The sequence below is a fragment of the Schistocerca serialis genome, chromosome 7 (genome assembly GCF_023864345.2).
Source record: "Schistocerca serialis cubense isolate TAMUIC-IGC-003099 chromosome 7, iqSchSeri2.2, whole genome shotgun sequence".
Taxonomy (NCBI): domain Eukaryota; kingdom Metazoa; phylum Arthropoda; class Insecta; order Orthoptera; family Acrididae; genus Schistocerca; species Schistocerca serialis.
Genome location: NC_064644.1, coordinates 408,023,741 through 408,038,734, shown reverse-complemented (window position 1 = coordinate 408,038,734; position 14,994 = coordinate 408,023,741). Strand labels below are relative to the sequence as shown.

The 14,994-nt window shown below is 37.0% G+C and overlaps 1 protein-coding gene across 1 annotated transcript in view; it reads right to left on the bottom strand.

Annotated features, from left to right (window-relative positions):
- Positions 1-11,382: 11,382 nt before the first annotated feature.
- Positions 11,383-14,994, bottom strand: part of LOC126412184 (ets DNA-binding protein pokkuri) — a 193,419-nt gene continuing 189,807 nt past the window's right edge. Inside the window, exon 8 of the mRNA XM_050081664.1 lies at positions 11,383-13,935. Within this exon, the coding sequence (XP_049937621.1) occupies positions 13,653-13,935 (283 nt within the window). The 3' untranslated portion in view covers positions 11,383-13,652. The remainder of the gene's footprint in view (positions 13,936-14,994) is intronic.

The window sequence follows — 14,994 nt, the reverse complement described above, 5'->3', positions numbered from 1 at the left end:
ACTGCTGTCAAGTTTGACGCCATACTTCATTTACAGTTGGGTAAACTAATGTATCAACTCTGATTAGATACTGCGGAAAATTAATCCTGAAGTTCAGGAGCAGCTTAGCAGTTCACACATGGTAAAGAATTGGAACAATGAAGTGAATGATTTGTGAATTGTTTATTCATTACAAATTAGTGTGTTGTAAGCTTTTTACATTAGAATATTCTAGCATTTATAATAGTGTCTGTAACATCAAAGTCTTTTTACTGCTATTTTTCAATCCACAATGTGTTTTCTTGGTGTGTTGACCAGTTCCCTTATTTGTGAAGTTTTGAATTAAGGTCTCCTGTTAATCTTAATGTTACCTGATTTCATAGTGAGAAGATATAATTTGCTGATTATACAAAGCTGGAAAAATATTTACTCTCTTTGCAGAATGCATAGCGAGTAGAACTCGTTATGAAGAGTATGAATTTCATGTCATTTCAAGGTAATAGGCAACATTTGTTTGAAAAAAAGATTTGTAAAATATGTCCATGTCTGCCAGACCATTACTCCTTCACTGTTCTAGTAGTAGCTTGGAACTGGTTGTGACACAGTTTCCTGATCAGTACCAAAATATAGTAGACTTAAAAGATCTTAAGGAAAATATCAGTGAGTTTTCAGTGAGAATGTTTAATACCACAACAGGGGGGCGGGCAAAATGAAACTCTCCCAAAAATATTTACAGTAAGACTGATGCAGAATTACCCCTTGTTGATGAACATGATAGAAGATTCCGGAAATGGCCACCATTGACATCAGTGCAGTGTTGTGTTCAATTTACCAAACTGTGAGATGCACAGTAGCTCTGCCCGAGGGGATTGCCGCAATAGTGTTTTCATTGTTCTGCTGTAGCATTGCCAGTGTGGGAGTATTATCTAAGTACATCTGAAACTTCAATTTATCCCATACGTAAAAATCAAGGAGAGAGATTAAATGATCGAGGTGGACAGGAGATTGCACTGCTTCAGGTGAGTGTCCTCTCCTCACCAAACATCTCGTGCACTCGTAACAAGTTTATCAAGGTAGTGTGTGCTGTTGCTCTGTTATGTTGAAAATATTCTTACATTTGTTCATCTTCTGTGAGTTTCTCCACTTAATGGATTAAACAGTTTCTGGGTATACTGGTTAGCGTTAACAGTTTGGTGAAGGAATCATGTAACAATGTGGACACCAGACATTGTGCATGGAACACCAGTCTTGAACTTATGCAGTGGCTCTTCAAAGCACTGATGGGATTTTCTAATGCATAATGGTGCACGACCTGTGAGCTCACATATCCTGACGGGCCGAACCAGACCTCATCTGAAAACTGAGGATCCAAAAGTACTGATTCCATTTCACTCAAAAAACCCGGGCAGAACTCAACATGCAAAAATTTCACCTTGATGAATTAAATCAACACAAAAGTAAATTTGTAGGGATACAGATCCACATCCTTTTTGGTAATGTTTCAACATAATGATCTTGTAGTTCCCATTTACACAGAGTACAGTGTTGTGAGGTCTTTAGACTTGGTTCCAGGCTTTTCTTCAATCGGACAGTGTTTTTTGCTGTTTGAACCCTTTCAGGATAGTTATGGTTTTTATTCTATACAGTTCCTGTGCACTGAAATTGTTGTTTCCATAATTTTATGATAGGCAGTTCTGTTGATTAATGAGCATCAGTTCTGCGTCAGTCGTACAAATATTCTCCAAGACAGTTTCATTTTTCGCACACTGTGTGTTAAGAACAGCATCATCAGTGTGTGTGAAACAAATAAATATTATAATTTTGAACTTAAATGAAAGAGGCCCCCAGTGGATGGTTACATCAAATTATAAATAAAATGGAGGACAGTATTTGTTGGTTATTTATTTAAGTACACTCCGGGAATTATTTCCTTTTCTATTTTCTTTTGTTAGTCAAACCTCTGAGTCAGAGCACGATACTTAATTAGACCTGCATTTAAATAACAGCTCAACCATCTCTATAATAGAACAATGGCTTATTTCATTCTATGGTTGTCCAGTTTAATTATGGTCGAAAATTTTATTCCGTATTGGCTTAGTCTCAGCTGCACACTCATTTTGTGCAGTTCATGCTTCTAATGTAAAGCACATCTATGTGCGATGCAGCATAATACTAATGAGACATATATAATTATACAGCATCTCTCTCCTAATGTCAGTTGCTCCTTCATATTTACTCTCACACATCAATTGCAGTGTCGAGCGCTTAATAAAAAACATGATTGTGGAAAGTAGAACTGTAACCAAAAATAGTACAACACAAAGTCTTTGCCATTTCTGTAGTGCTCAAGCTGCAAATATCTAACTCTACTTAGAGTTCAGTTTGTATGAATTACACACAAAAAAAAAAAAAAAAAAAAAAATCGACAGCAACATAATGGCTGTAAGCTACAAATTGAAGAATTTGTTGGGTTCTATGTAATTCACAGATCAGTATGTAGTCCTTCCATACCCCTTCCCACACATTACAGTCTTCAGCTATAGGCATTAATACTGCTCCAATACAGGGGATGGAAACATTATGAGAAATGCTTGCTTGAACATAAATGCGGATTCCACTGCTGTATTTGGCCATGAACCGTACCTGTGCAATTTACTCAAAATGTTTGCAAGTGTCAGTTGTGGTTAGAACAGTGTTCTATGTAGTTGTGAGTGCATTATGTCAGAGATAAGTGAATTCGAATGTGGGAAAAGTGTTGGTACTCATATTGGGGGAGGGGGTTGTTTCTTTCCATAACAAAGTGAGCCAAAGGGTTTGGTGTTTGAAGAGGCACTGTATCAAAGATTTATACTGCATACAGGGAAGCAAAATAACATCATCAGCTAAGTCACAACATGGACAAAAGTGTGTGTTAAGTGATCATGAAGGATAGTCAGTGGCAAAAAATGAGAGGAATAGTGCTGCAAAAGTCACTGCAGAACTGGATGTTGCACTCACAAACAATTGGCACCAAAACAACAAGAAGGGAGTTCCACAAGCAGGGAACTGCAGCGTAAGCTAATATTCAGAAGAAAGTAGTTTGTTCAGAAGAATCTTGTTTCACACTGTTTTCAACTTCTCGTCATGTTTAGGTCCCAAGAATGAAACATGGAGGGCATTCAGTGTTGATTTGTGTAGCCATATTGTGGTAACTCTGCAAGATTGCTTTACTGACATAAATTGTGTGACCAGTTTGGCTGTTCAGGTTTATCCTACGGTCCAGTGTTTGTTTCCCAATGATGATGCTGTATTTCAAGATGGCAGGTCATCTGTTTACACAGCTCACATTACCCAGGAATTGTTTTTGCGCACGAGGATGAGTTTTCACTTCTCCCTTGGCCACCATACTCAGCACACCTCTGTATTATAGAGCCTTTGTGGGATACTTTGGAGAAAATGGTGCATGATCGCTGCCCTCCTCCATCATTGTTACCTAAACTTGCCACAATTTTGCAGGAAGAACAGCATAAGATTCCCTAAAAAAATCTTACAGGGCCTGTATTTAGCTATTCTGAGAAAACCAGAAGCTATTTTAAATGCCAACAGGTTTCCTACACCACACTGGGAACAGTGATGCGTTGTGTTGAGTTTTTGGTGTTTCCATATTTTTGTCCAACCCCTGTGCATCTCAGAGTCGTAATTTTGGTCTTCTCTTATAACAAAGAACTTCCTTGGTTGATCTGCTATCCTTTCACCAAGTCATTTGTCCAGAACACCACCATTTCACTATGGTCTGTTTCCTGATCCATTCATTTGCTTTACTGCGAGGTGTGAGAGAAAAATAATGAGACTGACAACACTGCAAGTGATCTGGCAAAGAAGTGTTGTTCTACTTGTGTAGACCAGTGTGTTCTTCCCTGCCTGATACTCAGTTCCACTTTCAGCTCCATACAGCCACCATGTGATTTTTGAGAGCACCATCAGTGAAGCTGTGTTTTTGTTGTATATTGTGAAAAGGGAACCGCGGAATGTAGAGCAACATTATGCCATCAAGCTTTGAGTTAAACTCGGGGAATTCGCAAATGTGACCTCTGAAAAGTTGATACAAGTCTATGAGAAACATTGCTTATCAATAGCACAAGTTTTACGCTGGCACAAATCATTTTTGGAAGGCCGAGAACACGCTGAAGATGACCCTCACTCAGGGGAACCTTCAACTTCAAAAAACCAACATAAACATTGAACATATGTGTTCTATCGAGAGATCAGACCGAATTTGTTGCTTCAGGACAAACTGCCAATCAAGTGTTTTACAAAGATGCTCCTGAAAAGCTCAGGAAAAGGATGACTCAAGTGGGACTGGACACTGCAAAAACAGTGGATGCTGCATCATGACAAAGCTCCATCTCACACGGCCACTTCCATCACAGAATTTTTCACCTCAAAAGGCATTCCTGTTGTTCCACAGCTGCTTTATTCAACTGATCTGAGTCCTTGTGACTTTTTTCTGTACCATCAAACGGGATGATTTCGGATGGTTTTGTCATTATTTTGATTGTAACTTTCGTATATATTGTTAGATTACATTGATTTTTATGGAAGTGGTAGGGTATACATGTAACGAATAAAATATCCCATAACCAGAAAGTGTATGTGTAGATATATTTATCTGAGGCAGTTAAATAAACTGTCCGAAGTCACCCCATGGATTGGGGTTATTTCGGACACATGTGTTTTTTAAATCTCTGTCCGAAGTTATAGCATATAGAGGGAGAATTCTAACAGTTACTGCCTTTTTTTTAAAATTCTACATGCTTTTTATTTGATTTTGGTGACATTTTACACATGGTGGGAGATTTTCCAGCTTTCCCTTGATATTGGAGAAAAACATCTTAACAGTCTCTTTGTTCACTTCTGCATGAGCTCGTTTAATATTTTTGCTTAAGCGAATGGAAAGATCTTCTGACTGTCATATGCAGAATAAATGCACCCATTCTTCTCCTGGCAGATTATTATGAATTTCTTCTCTTTTCAGCCAGATTTATCGAGGTAGCCTTTAAATAAATATCTAATATCCAATTTAGTGAAGGGAAATCCCCAATGTGCAGCCCTCAAGATACCTTGCTTAAACATTTCTTCTTCTTCTTCTTCTTCATTCAGCACTGGCTGTCCACCCATTTTTTTCGGATGTGGTTCCTGCACTTTATTTTGTAGGGTTGATAGAGGTATACCATACAACTCACATGCTTTTCTGTACAATAATTTACCACTCTGAATATCATGAACCACCTTATCCAAAAGTTCTGGGTCATAATTACACCGTACTGTAGCACCTCTCCTGCTCTTATACATTCTTGACATTGTCCAAAATCACCCCACACAGTACACAGTTCTACAAAAACCATCATTATTTCATAACCTTGCACGAGAAACTCGACAAACTTATACAGAAATTGTCTCAATGCTGTTAGCTACTGAGTGCATCAACAATTACGGTTACAACAACTTCCCACTCCGCGCAACAATAGAAAGTTTCCAATTTACGATAATGCATGGATTCTTAACACTGAGGGAAACAATTGACGCAAAATAAAGGTTGTGGAAAGCGATAAATGCATTCTTGCACCTAAAATAACTGGCGGATGGACGTTAAAATAAGTAACTCTTTGTTTCTATGCAGTGGTAAAGAGCAAATAAGCCATACTGTCCAAATTCACCCCGGTGTCCGAAATCCCCTCGTTTGACGGCAGCTGAAATTGAAAAAATCTTAATACGATGTCATTTTGGGACTCTGGAGAACATTCAAAAGAAGGTGACTGACATGTAAAAGGCCCTACCAGTTGAAGCCTTTCAGTGCTGCTTTTAAGACAGGGACAATCACTCCACCAGTGTATAGCTGCTGAAAGCAGCTGCTTTGAAAAGGACAGTACTGTTGTTTGAAAAAAATAAAAACTTCAGTAGATAAAAAATCAGACTCATTATTTCTTTCACACACCTCGTATAACTCCTAAAGTGCATCTTTCCATTTTTCTCTGAGTAAACCACAGTTTTTGAATGCATTTTTCATTAAAAACCTATGTCTCTTTGCCACAGTTTAAAAGAGACTTACGAGTGCATCATCCCAGGAATTCCGTCACTGAAGAGCCAGGCATGCTCGAAACAGCAATGTATCTTCTATCTTGTGGACTGATACAGAGGAGGATCCAAGCATGTTATAATGCATAGGTAGAGCAACGTGGTACTGAATATCACCCAAAGCAGATTTTTAACCCACAGATATCCCTCTATGAAGAGACTCCCTTTAATTTACCAATTGCTTTGTTTTTATTTCACAGTTAATTAGTTTCTTCAAAAGTGAATCTAAGTGCCCACACATTCACAGATGGTGCAAAACTTCCTTTTTTTAGTAGTTTATAACTAGCTAACACTGATGACCTAGTGACACAAAAATCAAGGGCTTTCAATCAAGAATTGCTTTTGACATCTCTCCCAATTGTTTTTGAATTCTTAGATGGATGCTGTTTGTGTATGCTATAATACATAACATTACATAGTAAACATATGTCTTGTCGAGAGTCAGTAGAATGGCTCTGAAACATAAATATTTCAAGAATATATCCCTTTCCCAAACAAAGTGTGTCGTGTCATATATGAGCCATGCAACCTGACAAATGCAGAAATGATGATTAGTGTTCAATATTTAGTCCACTATGAGTTCAAATCGAGGGAGGAAATCAGCCATGTCCTTATCAAAGCAAGCATGCCACTATTTGCTTACAAACTTAGGAAAACCATAATTAGAAAAAAAAAAAAAAAAAAAAAAAAAGAGGACGGGTATCTGAAGCACCACACCTCTGAATTGAGTACAAACTTACTACCGTGCCATCTCACACAGTGAAGCCAGCTGCCTGAAGAAACATGTCTATGCATCCCACACAATGCTTGCTCTTTTCCTACGACAGTCTAAAGCACCGCTGCTTAGTGCATCACTTGGATGTTGCAACCTGACATGTGCCCCCTCCCCCCCCCCCCCTCCCCACTCTGCTCCTCCTCCCGTCCGTCTCTCTCCACTTCCATTCTGGCTCTCTCATAGCTCACAACAGGTATTTGCTCTCATTTTTGAATGCCATATATCCCTCTGTTGAATTAAATTTGTGGATAATGCAGTCTGTAAACAGTGAGATTATGCTGTAGGTGAAGTGTACCTTATTTTTATCCAAAATTTACTTGTTAGAAAGGCAGATGGATGTTTGAAAAATGTAAGGATTAATTATCAGATAGTAAACTTCTTCTCCCACAGCCTCGACATAATTTCTGAATGATAAAAATCATTGAAAATAATACACAGTGAGGTTGTCAACTGCATTATGCAAAGTGCCTATATATATATATATACATCCATTTTCAAACATAACTGCACCAGTGATAATGTATTTACACTGTTTTTCATAAATTGGACCTCATTCGTGGTTTATTTATCACAGAGCTCTCACACATACAACACTCCTAAATCATCCAAGTCAGTAGAAAGCATTCACTTTTAAAAGAGAAATATTATAACTCATTTGCAAAACTTAATTTCCAGGTAACTGAATTGTATAATTAAGGAATGTCTTAATATCCTGCTCATTTGATGCAAATAAGCTTGGAATATACAGGCATTAGTACAGAATTTTTCTTTTCTTCAAGTTTTGCAAAGCATTTCACAAGATGTCTTTCTGCTAGCCAGATAGACATATGGAAACCTTCACAAATTTCTTGAGTGAAATTAAATTTTTTTCTGGATGGCAAAACAAACTGATTTGCTAGTACTGCTTGCAACACCTCTAATTAGCAGTAAGAGTAATTACAGTGATATACACTGTACAAAGAATATTGAACACAAACAGAATATTGAACACAAATAGTATACTAAAACTTTAGATTTCTTGGTCACACATAAAGATTCCATGAACTACTACATAAAGGAAAGACGCCATGCCATGTTATCTTCTTCTTATCGCTTGTCTCTTTGATCTTGTTGCTTAGCTCTTGTCTTGTGCTCATAGCTCTGTATTTCCTTTGATCAGAGTGTATACATGGACAAGGGAAAAAAATTCCCGGATTTCCCGGTTGAAAATACACTTTCTCCCGGGTGAAAATACACTTTTCCCATGTTAAGTGATAGTATACTTTTCCTTGGCACTGTAAAATTTATCAGTACTTTGAATGTTTATGGTTTTATATGGCGACGTAGAATTTCCCGGCATTTTAGAAAACGAAACTAAGGGGGGAAAAACACGTTTTGGAAAGTTCTTTGATGTGCAGCAATATGTACGCTGCATAGTTTCGTATTATGAAGGTATAACTTCAAATTCCACCAAACACCGCATGTTACTTTCCAAAGCATTGAAATCGAGATTGCGACGCGCTTTTGTAAGCCAGTCATAGCTCATGTCACGTGATCTCGCCAGCTGAAGACAGCATAGAACACGTGATGTAGTCAGCCAATAGCAAGATCACTCATAAGTAGTGCGAAAATACAAATAGGAAAAGTTAATGGTTTAAATTAATATACATAGTGTTGCTACAAGAAAAACAAAGCTTTCACATATAATCGTGGTCACGAAGATTAATAAGCTGCAAGAGAAGCTAAGCTTCCACATATAATGTTGATCTTTTTTGCACGTGTTACACTTTGAGATGTATCACAGAAATGTACCAGTAAAATTTTTAGTAACGACGTAAATTTCTGATCTTCTGGGCTCGAAATTCTTCTAGATGGTCATCCTCAAAGAGTTGATTTTTAATTGAGAGTCAAACACTCTGTGATTTAAGAAATTCATTGTACATTCTCGCACATAGTTCATCTTGTGTAAAAGGAAATTTACTTTCAAAAAGTAACGCTTTTCAAACCACCATTTGCAATATTTTCCTGTGACGTGTTAGAAACTGATTCGTTTCAGCAGTTGTCAGAGAGCGCCAGATAACAGGCGCCCCTGCTCTTGTGCAGCTACGATGACGGAGGAAGCCCGTATGTTTGTACGTGTAAAACATTAAAAGATTTTGCGCTATGTCACAAAAGAAACAAGACATCAGAGGATACTTCAAGAGTATCGGAATTTCGTGAACCATACTAAAATGCATAATTCGGCTTAAAGTGCACATTCTTATGTCCAGATTCAGATGTAAATTTTCTTGATGTAAATTTTCTCGACTACCACTACTGTATTGTCTCATGTTTGGTTCTTTATTATGGCATAATGCCATGCGAGCTAGAAAATGGAAAAAATGCACTTGAAATGCAGCGAACAGTTGAAACTAACCAACAGTGTGAAATTAGACACTTCGTTTCAAATAAATTGACTGCCTCATCGCTAAAGATTACTAAAAGTCAAATCTCTTTAGCAAACCGACAAAAATAACTTCATTATTCTGCAAGGCGATTAATGCTGGACTGTCAGAAAGGTGGAGAAAATTTTAGCCTTCCGTAAACATGCAAACGTATTTTAATTCATTTGATAGCTCCTGGCCACAGAAATCCGTTTCGTTTTCATTTAATGTGAGAGCAATAAATGAACAGGAAACAGCAACATCACTAAACGTAAACACAGGTCACGTGGAGACTACCCACCTCCCCAGTACAGCTCAGACTGCTCTGTGCACCAGCCCCGGATCTATGACATTTCCGAACCGGGGCAATATTAGGTAGTGGCGCCCAGCCACACATCCGTAGCCAGAAGCGGGAAAAGGTATTACTCATACGCGACTCAACTGCGCATGCACAAGAACCCACCCCCAACTGCTCAAATGAATCTAATGTAAACAGCTGTGATGTCACGCTCATCGGAGACAATTTGTTGTTAGGAAGCAATGCATAGTCTTTCTGAAGCATTTGACACACTTTGCTGTTGGCAGACGCTTTTATGAGCACTATGTTTTGCTGTTGTATATGGCGCCTTTCCTTCGGGACTTAAGTTTTATTTTGGTTCATTTTTCCTCTCGTTCATGTTTTGTTGCTGCAGTATTATTCTGCAGAAGCAGGATACAGTAATATCCTTTGTTGGAGTAGATTCTTACCAGTCAAAATCACAAAAATTTAACTGAAAACTAAAACAATAACAGATTCCCGGAATTCTAAAAAATTCCCGGGTTTTTCCCGGTTTTCTCCCGGATGAAAAAATTCCCGGGTTTTACCCGGATTTCCCAGGTCGTAGACACCCTGTTGATGTATAGAGGCTTGCTGCCAATTCATGTGAGTTGAATTACTGTCAGATAATAATTGTGTGTTGAATTTTAAAAATTTGTTCCTGCTTTGAAACAGAAACCTTTTCCCCTCCTTAATGTTTACATAAATGTGGCCAGTGCTTTGTATGGGTGGAAGCATGTCTGGTATTTTAATTCCCAAAAGCACTCTAAAATTAGTTTCGTTTCATTTCTCATGCTCGGCATTCTGAACAACCCACATTTTAAAATTATTTATGAAGTCCAATTTTCAGTTAACACAACACACTTATCTTTGACTGTTGAAAATTTATCTTTACGTAAAACCACAATAGCAGAAGCTTGCATTAACTTTGCCTTGAGCCTGATGAATATTTCAGAATTAAAAGAATTTCCAATTTATTTTTAGTCAGAAAGAAAAATATTTAATATTAGTACCAGAGATAATTTTTCATAGCAGTAAAATGTTTTTAGGATCTCAGAATATTAATTCCTAACATCACGATATTTTCACTTTACATAAAGGATATATTTGAAGGGCCAATTTCCATTATTAAATGTAGGAAGAGAAGTTCACAATAGTAAAATAGATTTCTTCCCAATAATTGTTTAGGGAGATACTTGCTCAATTTGCTGTAATAAAATCACTTAGGGTCTAGTTTATGATGAACCTGCAGCAGTGAGCCATAATAGGATCATACAAATATCAGACAATGCCAGCGGTGCCTGATGATTGTGTATGTTAGCTGGTAGCAACTAATGCTGTAAAACAATGATTCAGTTAATACTTCCATTTGATTTGAATGAAAGCTCTTGCTTAATATTTGTTTTCTCAACATACTCTGCATCCTTTGATACATTAAATCTTGTTTGTGTGTGTGTGTGTGTGTGTGTGTGTGTGTGTGTGTGTGTGTGTGTGTGTGTGAAATGTTTTTTAGTCCACCCCAGACACTGCTCCTCAAATGTATCCCAACTCCTGTTAGGACACATCGTGGTGGTGCCCTCTTAAGTACATACATGTGAAACATATTAATGATTTAATGATTTTTTCATCAAAAGGAAGATGATAAATGATATGAAGAATGTAAAACAACAAGGAAAATTAAAGCCTGTCTTAAGATATACAGGCAGAGTTTATTCCTACTTGAGTTTAGAAAAGAAAAGACTGCCATAATATTCATACCAGATGAACCTCATGATATAGCTTATAAAGTATAGCTATGTGGTATGTATAGATATTTATTGACTTTTCTAAAGGTAACACATAACTGGTTAAGAAACAAGTCTTATAAGTCTTCAGAAGTAAGGTGTTCAATTCACATCTGAGACACAATGAAAATAAATAGAACCCTTGTGTTGGTTCTTCCATGAGCAACATAGCTTAATAATTACTCTCTTATTGGAAAAATCTTGGTACATGTTGTGCATGGCTGATGGGATAGAGGCAAGGAAAAGAGTGAAACAGATTAGTTCTTTTGATTAAATATACTTCCATTTTTTTGTTCATTCATACTTTATAAAGCTGTATTTACACACAGCCTTTACAGAAAAATAGTTATCTCTCTCTCTTTAATATCATTTGTACATCAATTTTCAAAAGACTTTTGAAGTTCACAGATAATGAGATCTTTCAATTCATTGTATAGATTTTCACATTCTGAGTATGACCATTTAATCAGTAAACCCCGAAGCTGCCCGATTCCACAACTCTGTCCAAATGCCCTCATGTGCGATCACATTGTGGGTTCAGACTTGGTGCAGCCAGCTGTTTAAATCCACTAATTACATTTAACCCCTATATCTAAACTGTACAATAAAATTATTTTGTGTCCCGTCCTAAAATGTGAAATTAAAAATTTACATTTTTCTGGTCTTCATCACCAAAAAACTAAAACATTATTTATAATATACAAAGTCAGAAATATTCTGTTAACAGCACTCCTTCAAAAACATTTTTATATATTTACAAGTGATTAACAAAGAAAATATTCACTGTATATATAATATATATGTATATAATGATCACAGTGGAAAACACTTTACCCTACAGAAAATCTGCAAGGCTTCAGAGCTGCTGTCCAAAACACAGAGCAAATGTTCAGTAAGTAATAAATAATGCAGCCACTCAGCTTGTTCTGAGGTTTCACAGTATACCACATCTTCTAATTAAATAGTGAAAGACTTTGATAAGTAGTCACAGAACAAAATGTGTCCAGTCTGTCTCTTAATTTGTCACACTTTCTGAGATGTGGTCGTGTAGAAGGTTACAAAGCATAGTAGCTAACTGGGCATTTATATGAGAGCCACAGAATGTATCACACAGTCATAATTACTAGTGTTACACATTACTTCATTTGCAATGATACGCTAACTCTAAAACTGAGCAGCTAATTTAGACTGTACAATGTAAAGGTCCCTCATTTCTTACTTATACACTGTATTTCAGTAATGAATTGACCTTTCAATGCGTGCTGCATTTTTACACTTTCTTAAAAAATAAGAAGTTTCTACGCGTTTATCACTTACTGCATGTCAACTGCAGCATTTCCAACAGGGAAATGGTCTATTACCTCATAAATGTTACATGAAATAAATGGCACAGAAAAAACCTCTCATGATGTGAGAAGATAAACACTCAATAAGCTACCAACACTTGTGTTGATTACTTGTACTGAATCACAATATTCAATTGCCAGTGGTGACTTTCACCATTTTAAAATCACTCTCACTACAATCTTTTAGATGAGTTATTAAATTACTGAAATTTGAAAAAAATGAATAACAACACCAGCAAAATATCAAAATATTGTGATGATCAACAGTAGTCTTCTGTCTTGTGACTAAACAGCAAAGGACTACCACAGCTGTTTGCTTCCAAAAAGAATGGACTGTATGACAAACTTGTTTTTCTTTGTTTCAGTAGTTTTCCTGAATACATTTTAAAGATTCAGTGTTTTCACAAATGTGTCTAATTACCATATAACAGGATAGGACTTTGACACTCTTTGACACAGCTGCACTGTCCCAATGGAGGTAATTACACAGGTCAGAACTTCACTTCACTTCCTCTTCACCTGCTCCAAACCATACCAACAATTCATGAAACATACCCTGCGAAAACAGCGTTTCCATCTGTTTTGTAAAGCTTGCCATGATTGTTGCTTCTGTTATCTCCATAATGGCCACAGCAAAGATGACATATAAAATTACTACTTTTCAAAATAAAAATTGACTCTGCTGAAGAACGAGGGACAATAAATTATCACATATCAGATAATTACACAAGACTGATAGGAGGTTATGAGCAATTTTAACCAATCGGTTCACTCAAGATAATCAGCATACAGCTGCTCGAGTCTTACTGTAATACCCACTAGCCTCCACTCAAAAAATGAAGAGACCGTGGATTATAAAATAGTCAGAGCTAGCACAGAACCTTATATGACTCTGGGACATTACCGATGCTTTTGCCCACAGTCTACAGATATCCATCAGTTAATGTCATTAGGATGAGCATGTGTGCGTGTGGGGCTAAGGTCCGTTGGGTGCTCCATGCTCAAGTCGGTAGGCTCCTCAGACTCATCAGGAGTGTCACTGTCATTCCTATTTTCACCATCTGGTTCACTCTTAGGCTCCAACTTCACCCTGATGGGTATCGTCAAACTCGAGGCACTGTGGCTCGCTGCAGGGCCTGTTGCCCTTGGGGGACTCATCTGCTGTCGCAGTAGTGACATGTTCTTTATGCTCTTCAGCTCACTCGGGTTGCGCAGGAACCTAAAAATTGACAGTGTTTTAATAACATTACAATTATTTGTAATTATTGTCAAATATCACAGTACTTTCTATTCATTATTCAACAAATAATTATTGTCAAATATCACAGTACTTTCTATTCATTATTCAACAATGTGTAAAAAGAGCTACTATTGTAGAATAGGTACTGCTTGTAGGCATTCCACAAGAAGTTGACTGAATAAATTGCTTATGTTGGTATCACGGTTAACATGACATTATTTATGACAACAATAATAATGATGATGATGATGATGACAATGATTCTGGCACAGTTATAAAAGCACATTGGTGTACATAAACTGACTGTGGCACATAAATCCTTCCAAGGACTTAAAATTATTAGATTCAGTGTGAGAACAAACTCCTGACCTGTATGGAGGAACTTTTAACAACCAGATTGTTATTTGTGCAAGAAGAATGCAAGATTAAAAACTGAGTTGTCTTCTCACGTGTCTAGCTATATCTCCCTGCTACTTGTATACACTGATCTATTGCTTTTTCTTGTATAATTGCTTGTGGCTGTCAATTTGGCTCATCATTTTCTTTTTGTGTTATGATGCCCAGCATGTTTTTTTATCATTTCAGGACAACTATTATTACACAAAAACTTTATTTTTTAATTTTATAAAAATTCCTGAATTTTTGCATGACGCCAGTAAAATACTGTCTTATTCTCCTATATAAATATTTTGAAACTTGTGCCAGGTGACCGGTCTACCCGACGGGTCATTTCAACTCAGTATACTATGCTAAATGTCCAGACAACTGTACTTAATACCCTTTAGTGAAAAACTGAATCAAACCGAAAGTTTAACATTTGACTTACATAGTCGCAACTCATCACTATGGCCCTGAAAGATTGTTACAGCAAATTACAAGTTGTATGAAGAGTGATAGACAGATCACAGAGCTCCATGCCTCAATATACTTGTAGTGTTGAATAGCTGCTGTAGCTGTCTTAAAAACCACAATATAAGTGCACTCTAATTACTTTTATGCTTGATGGGATAAAATTCATTGAGTAAGTCAAATACAGAG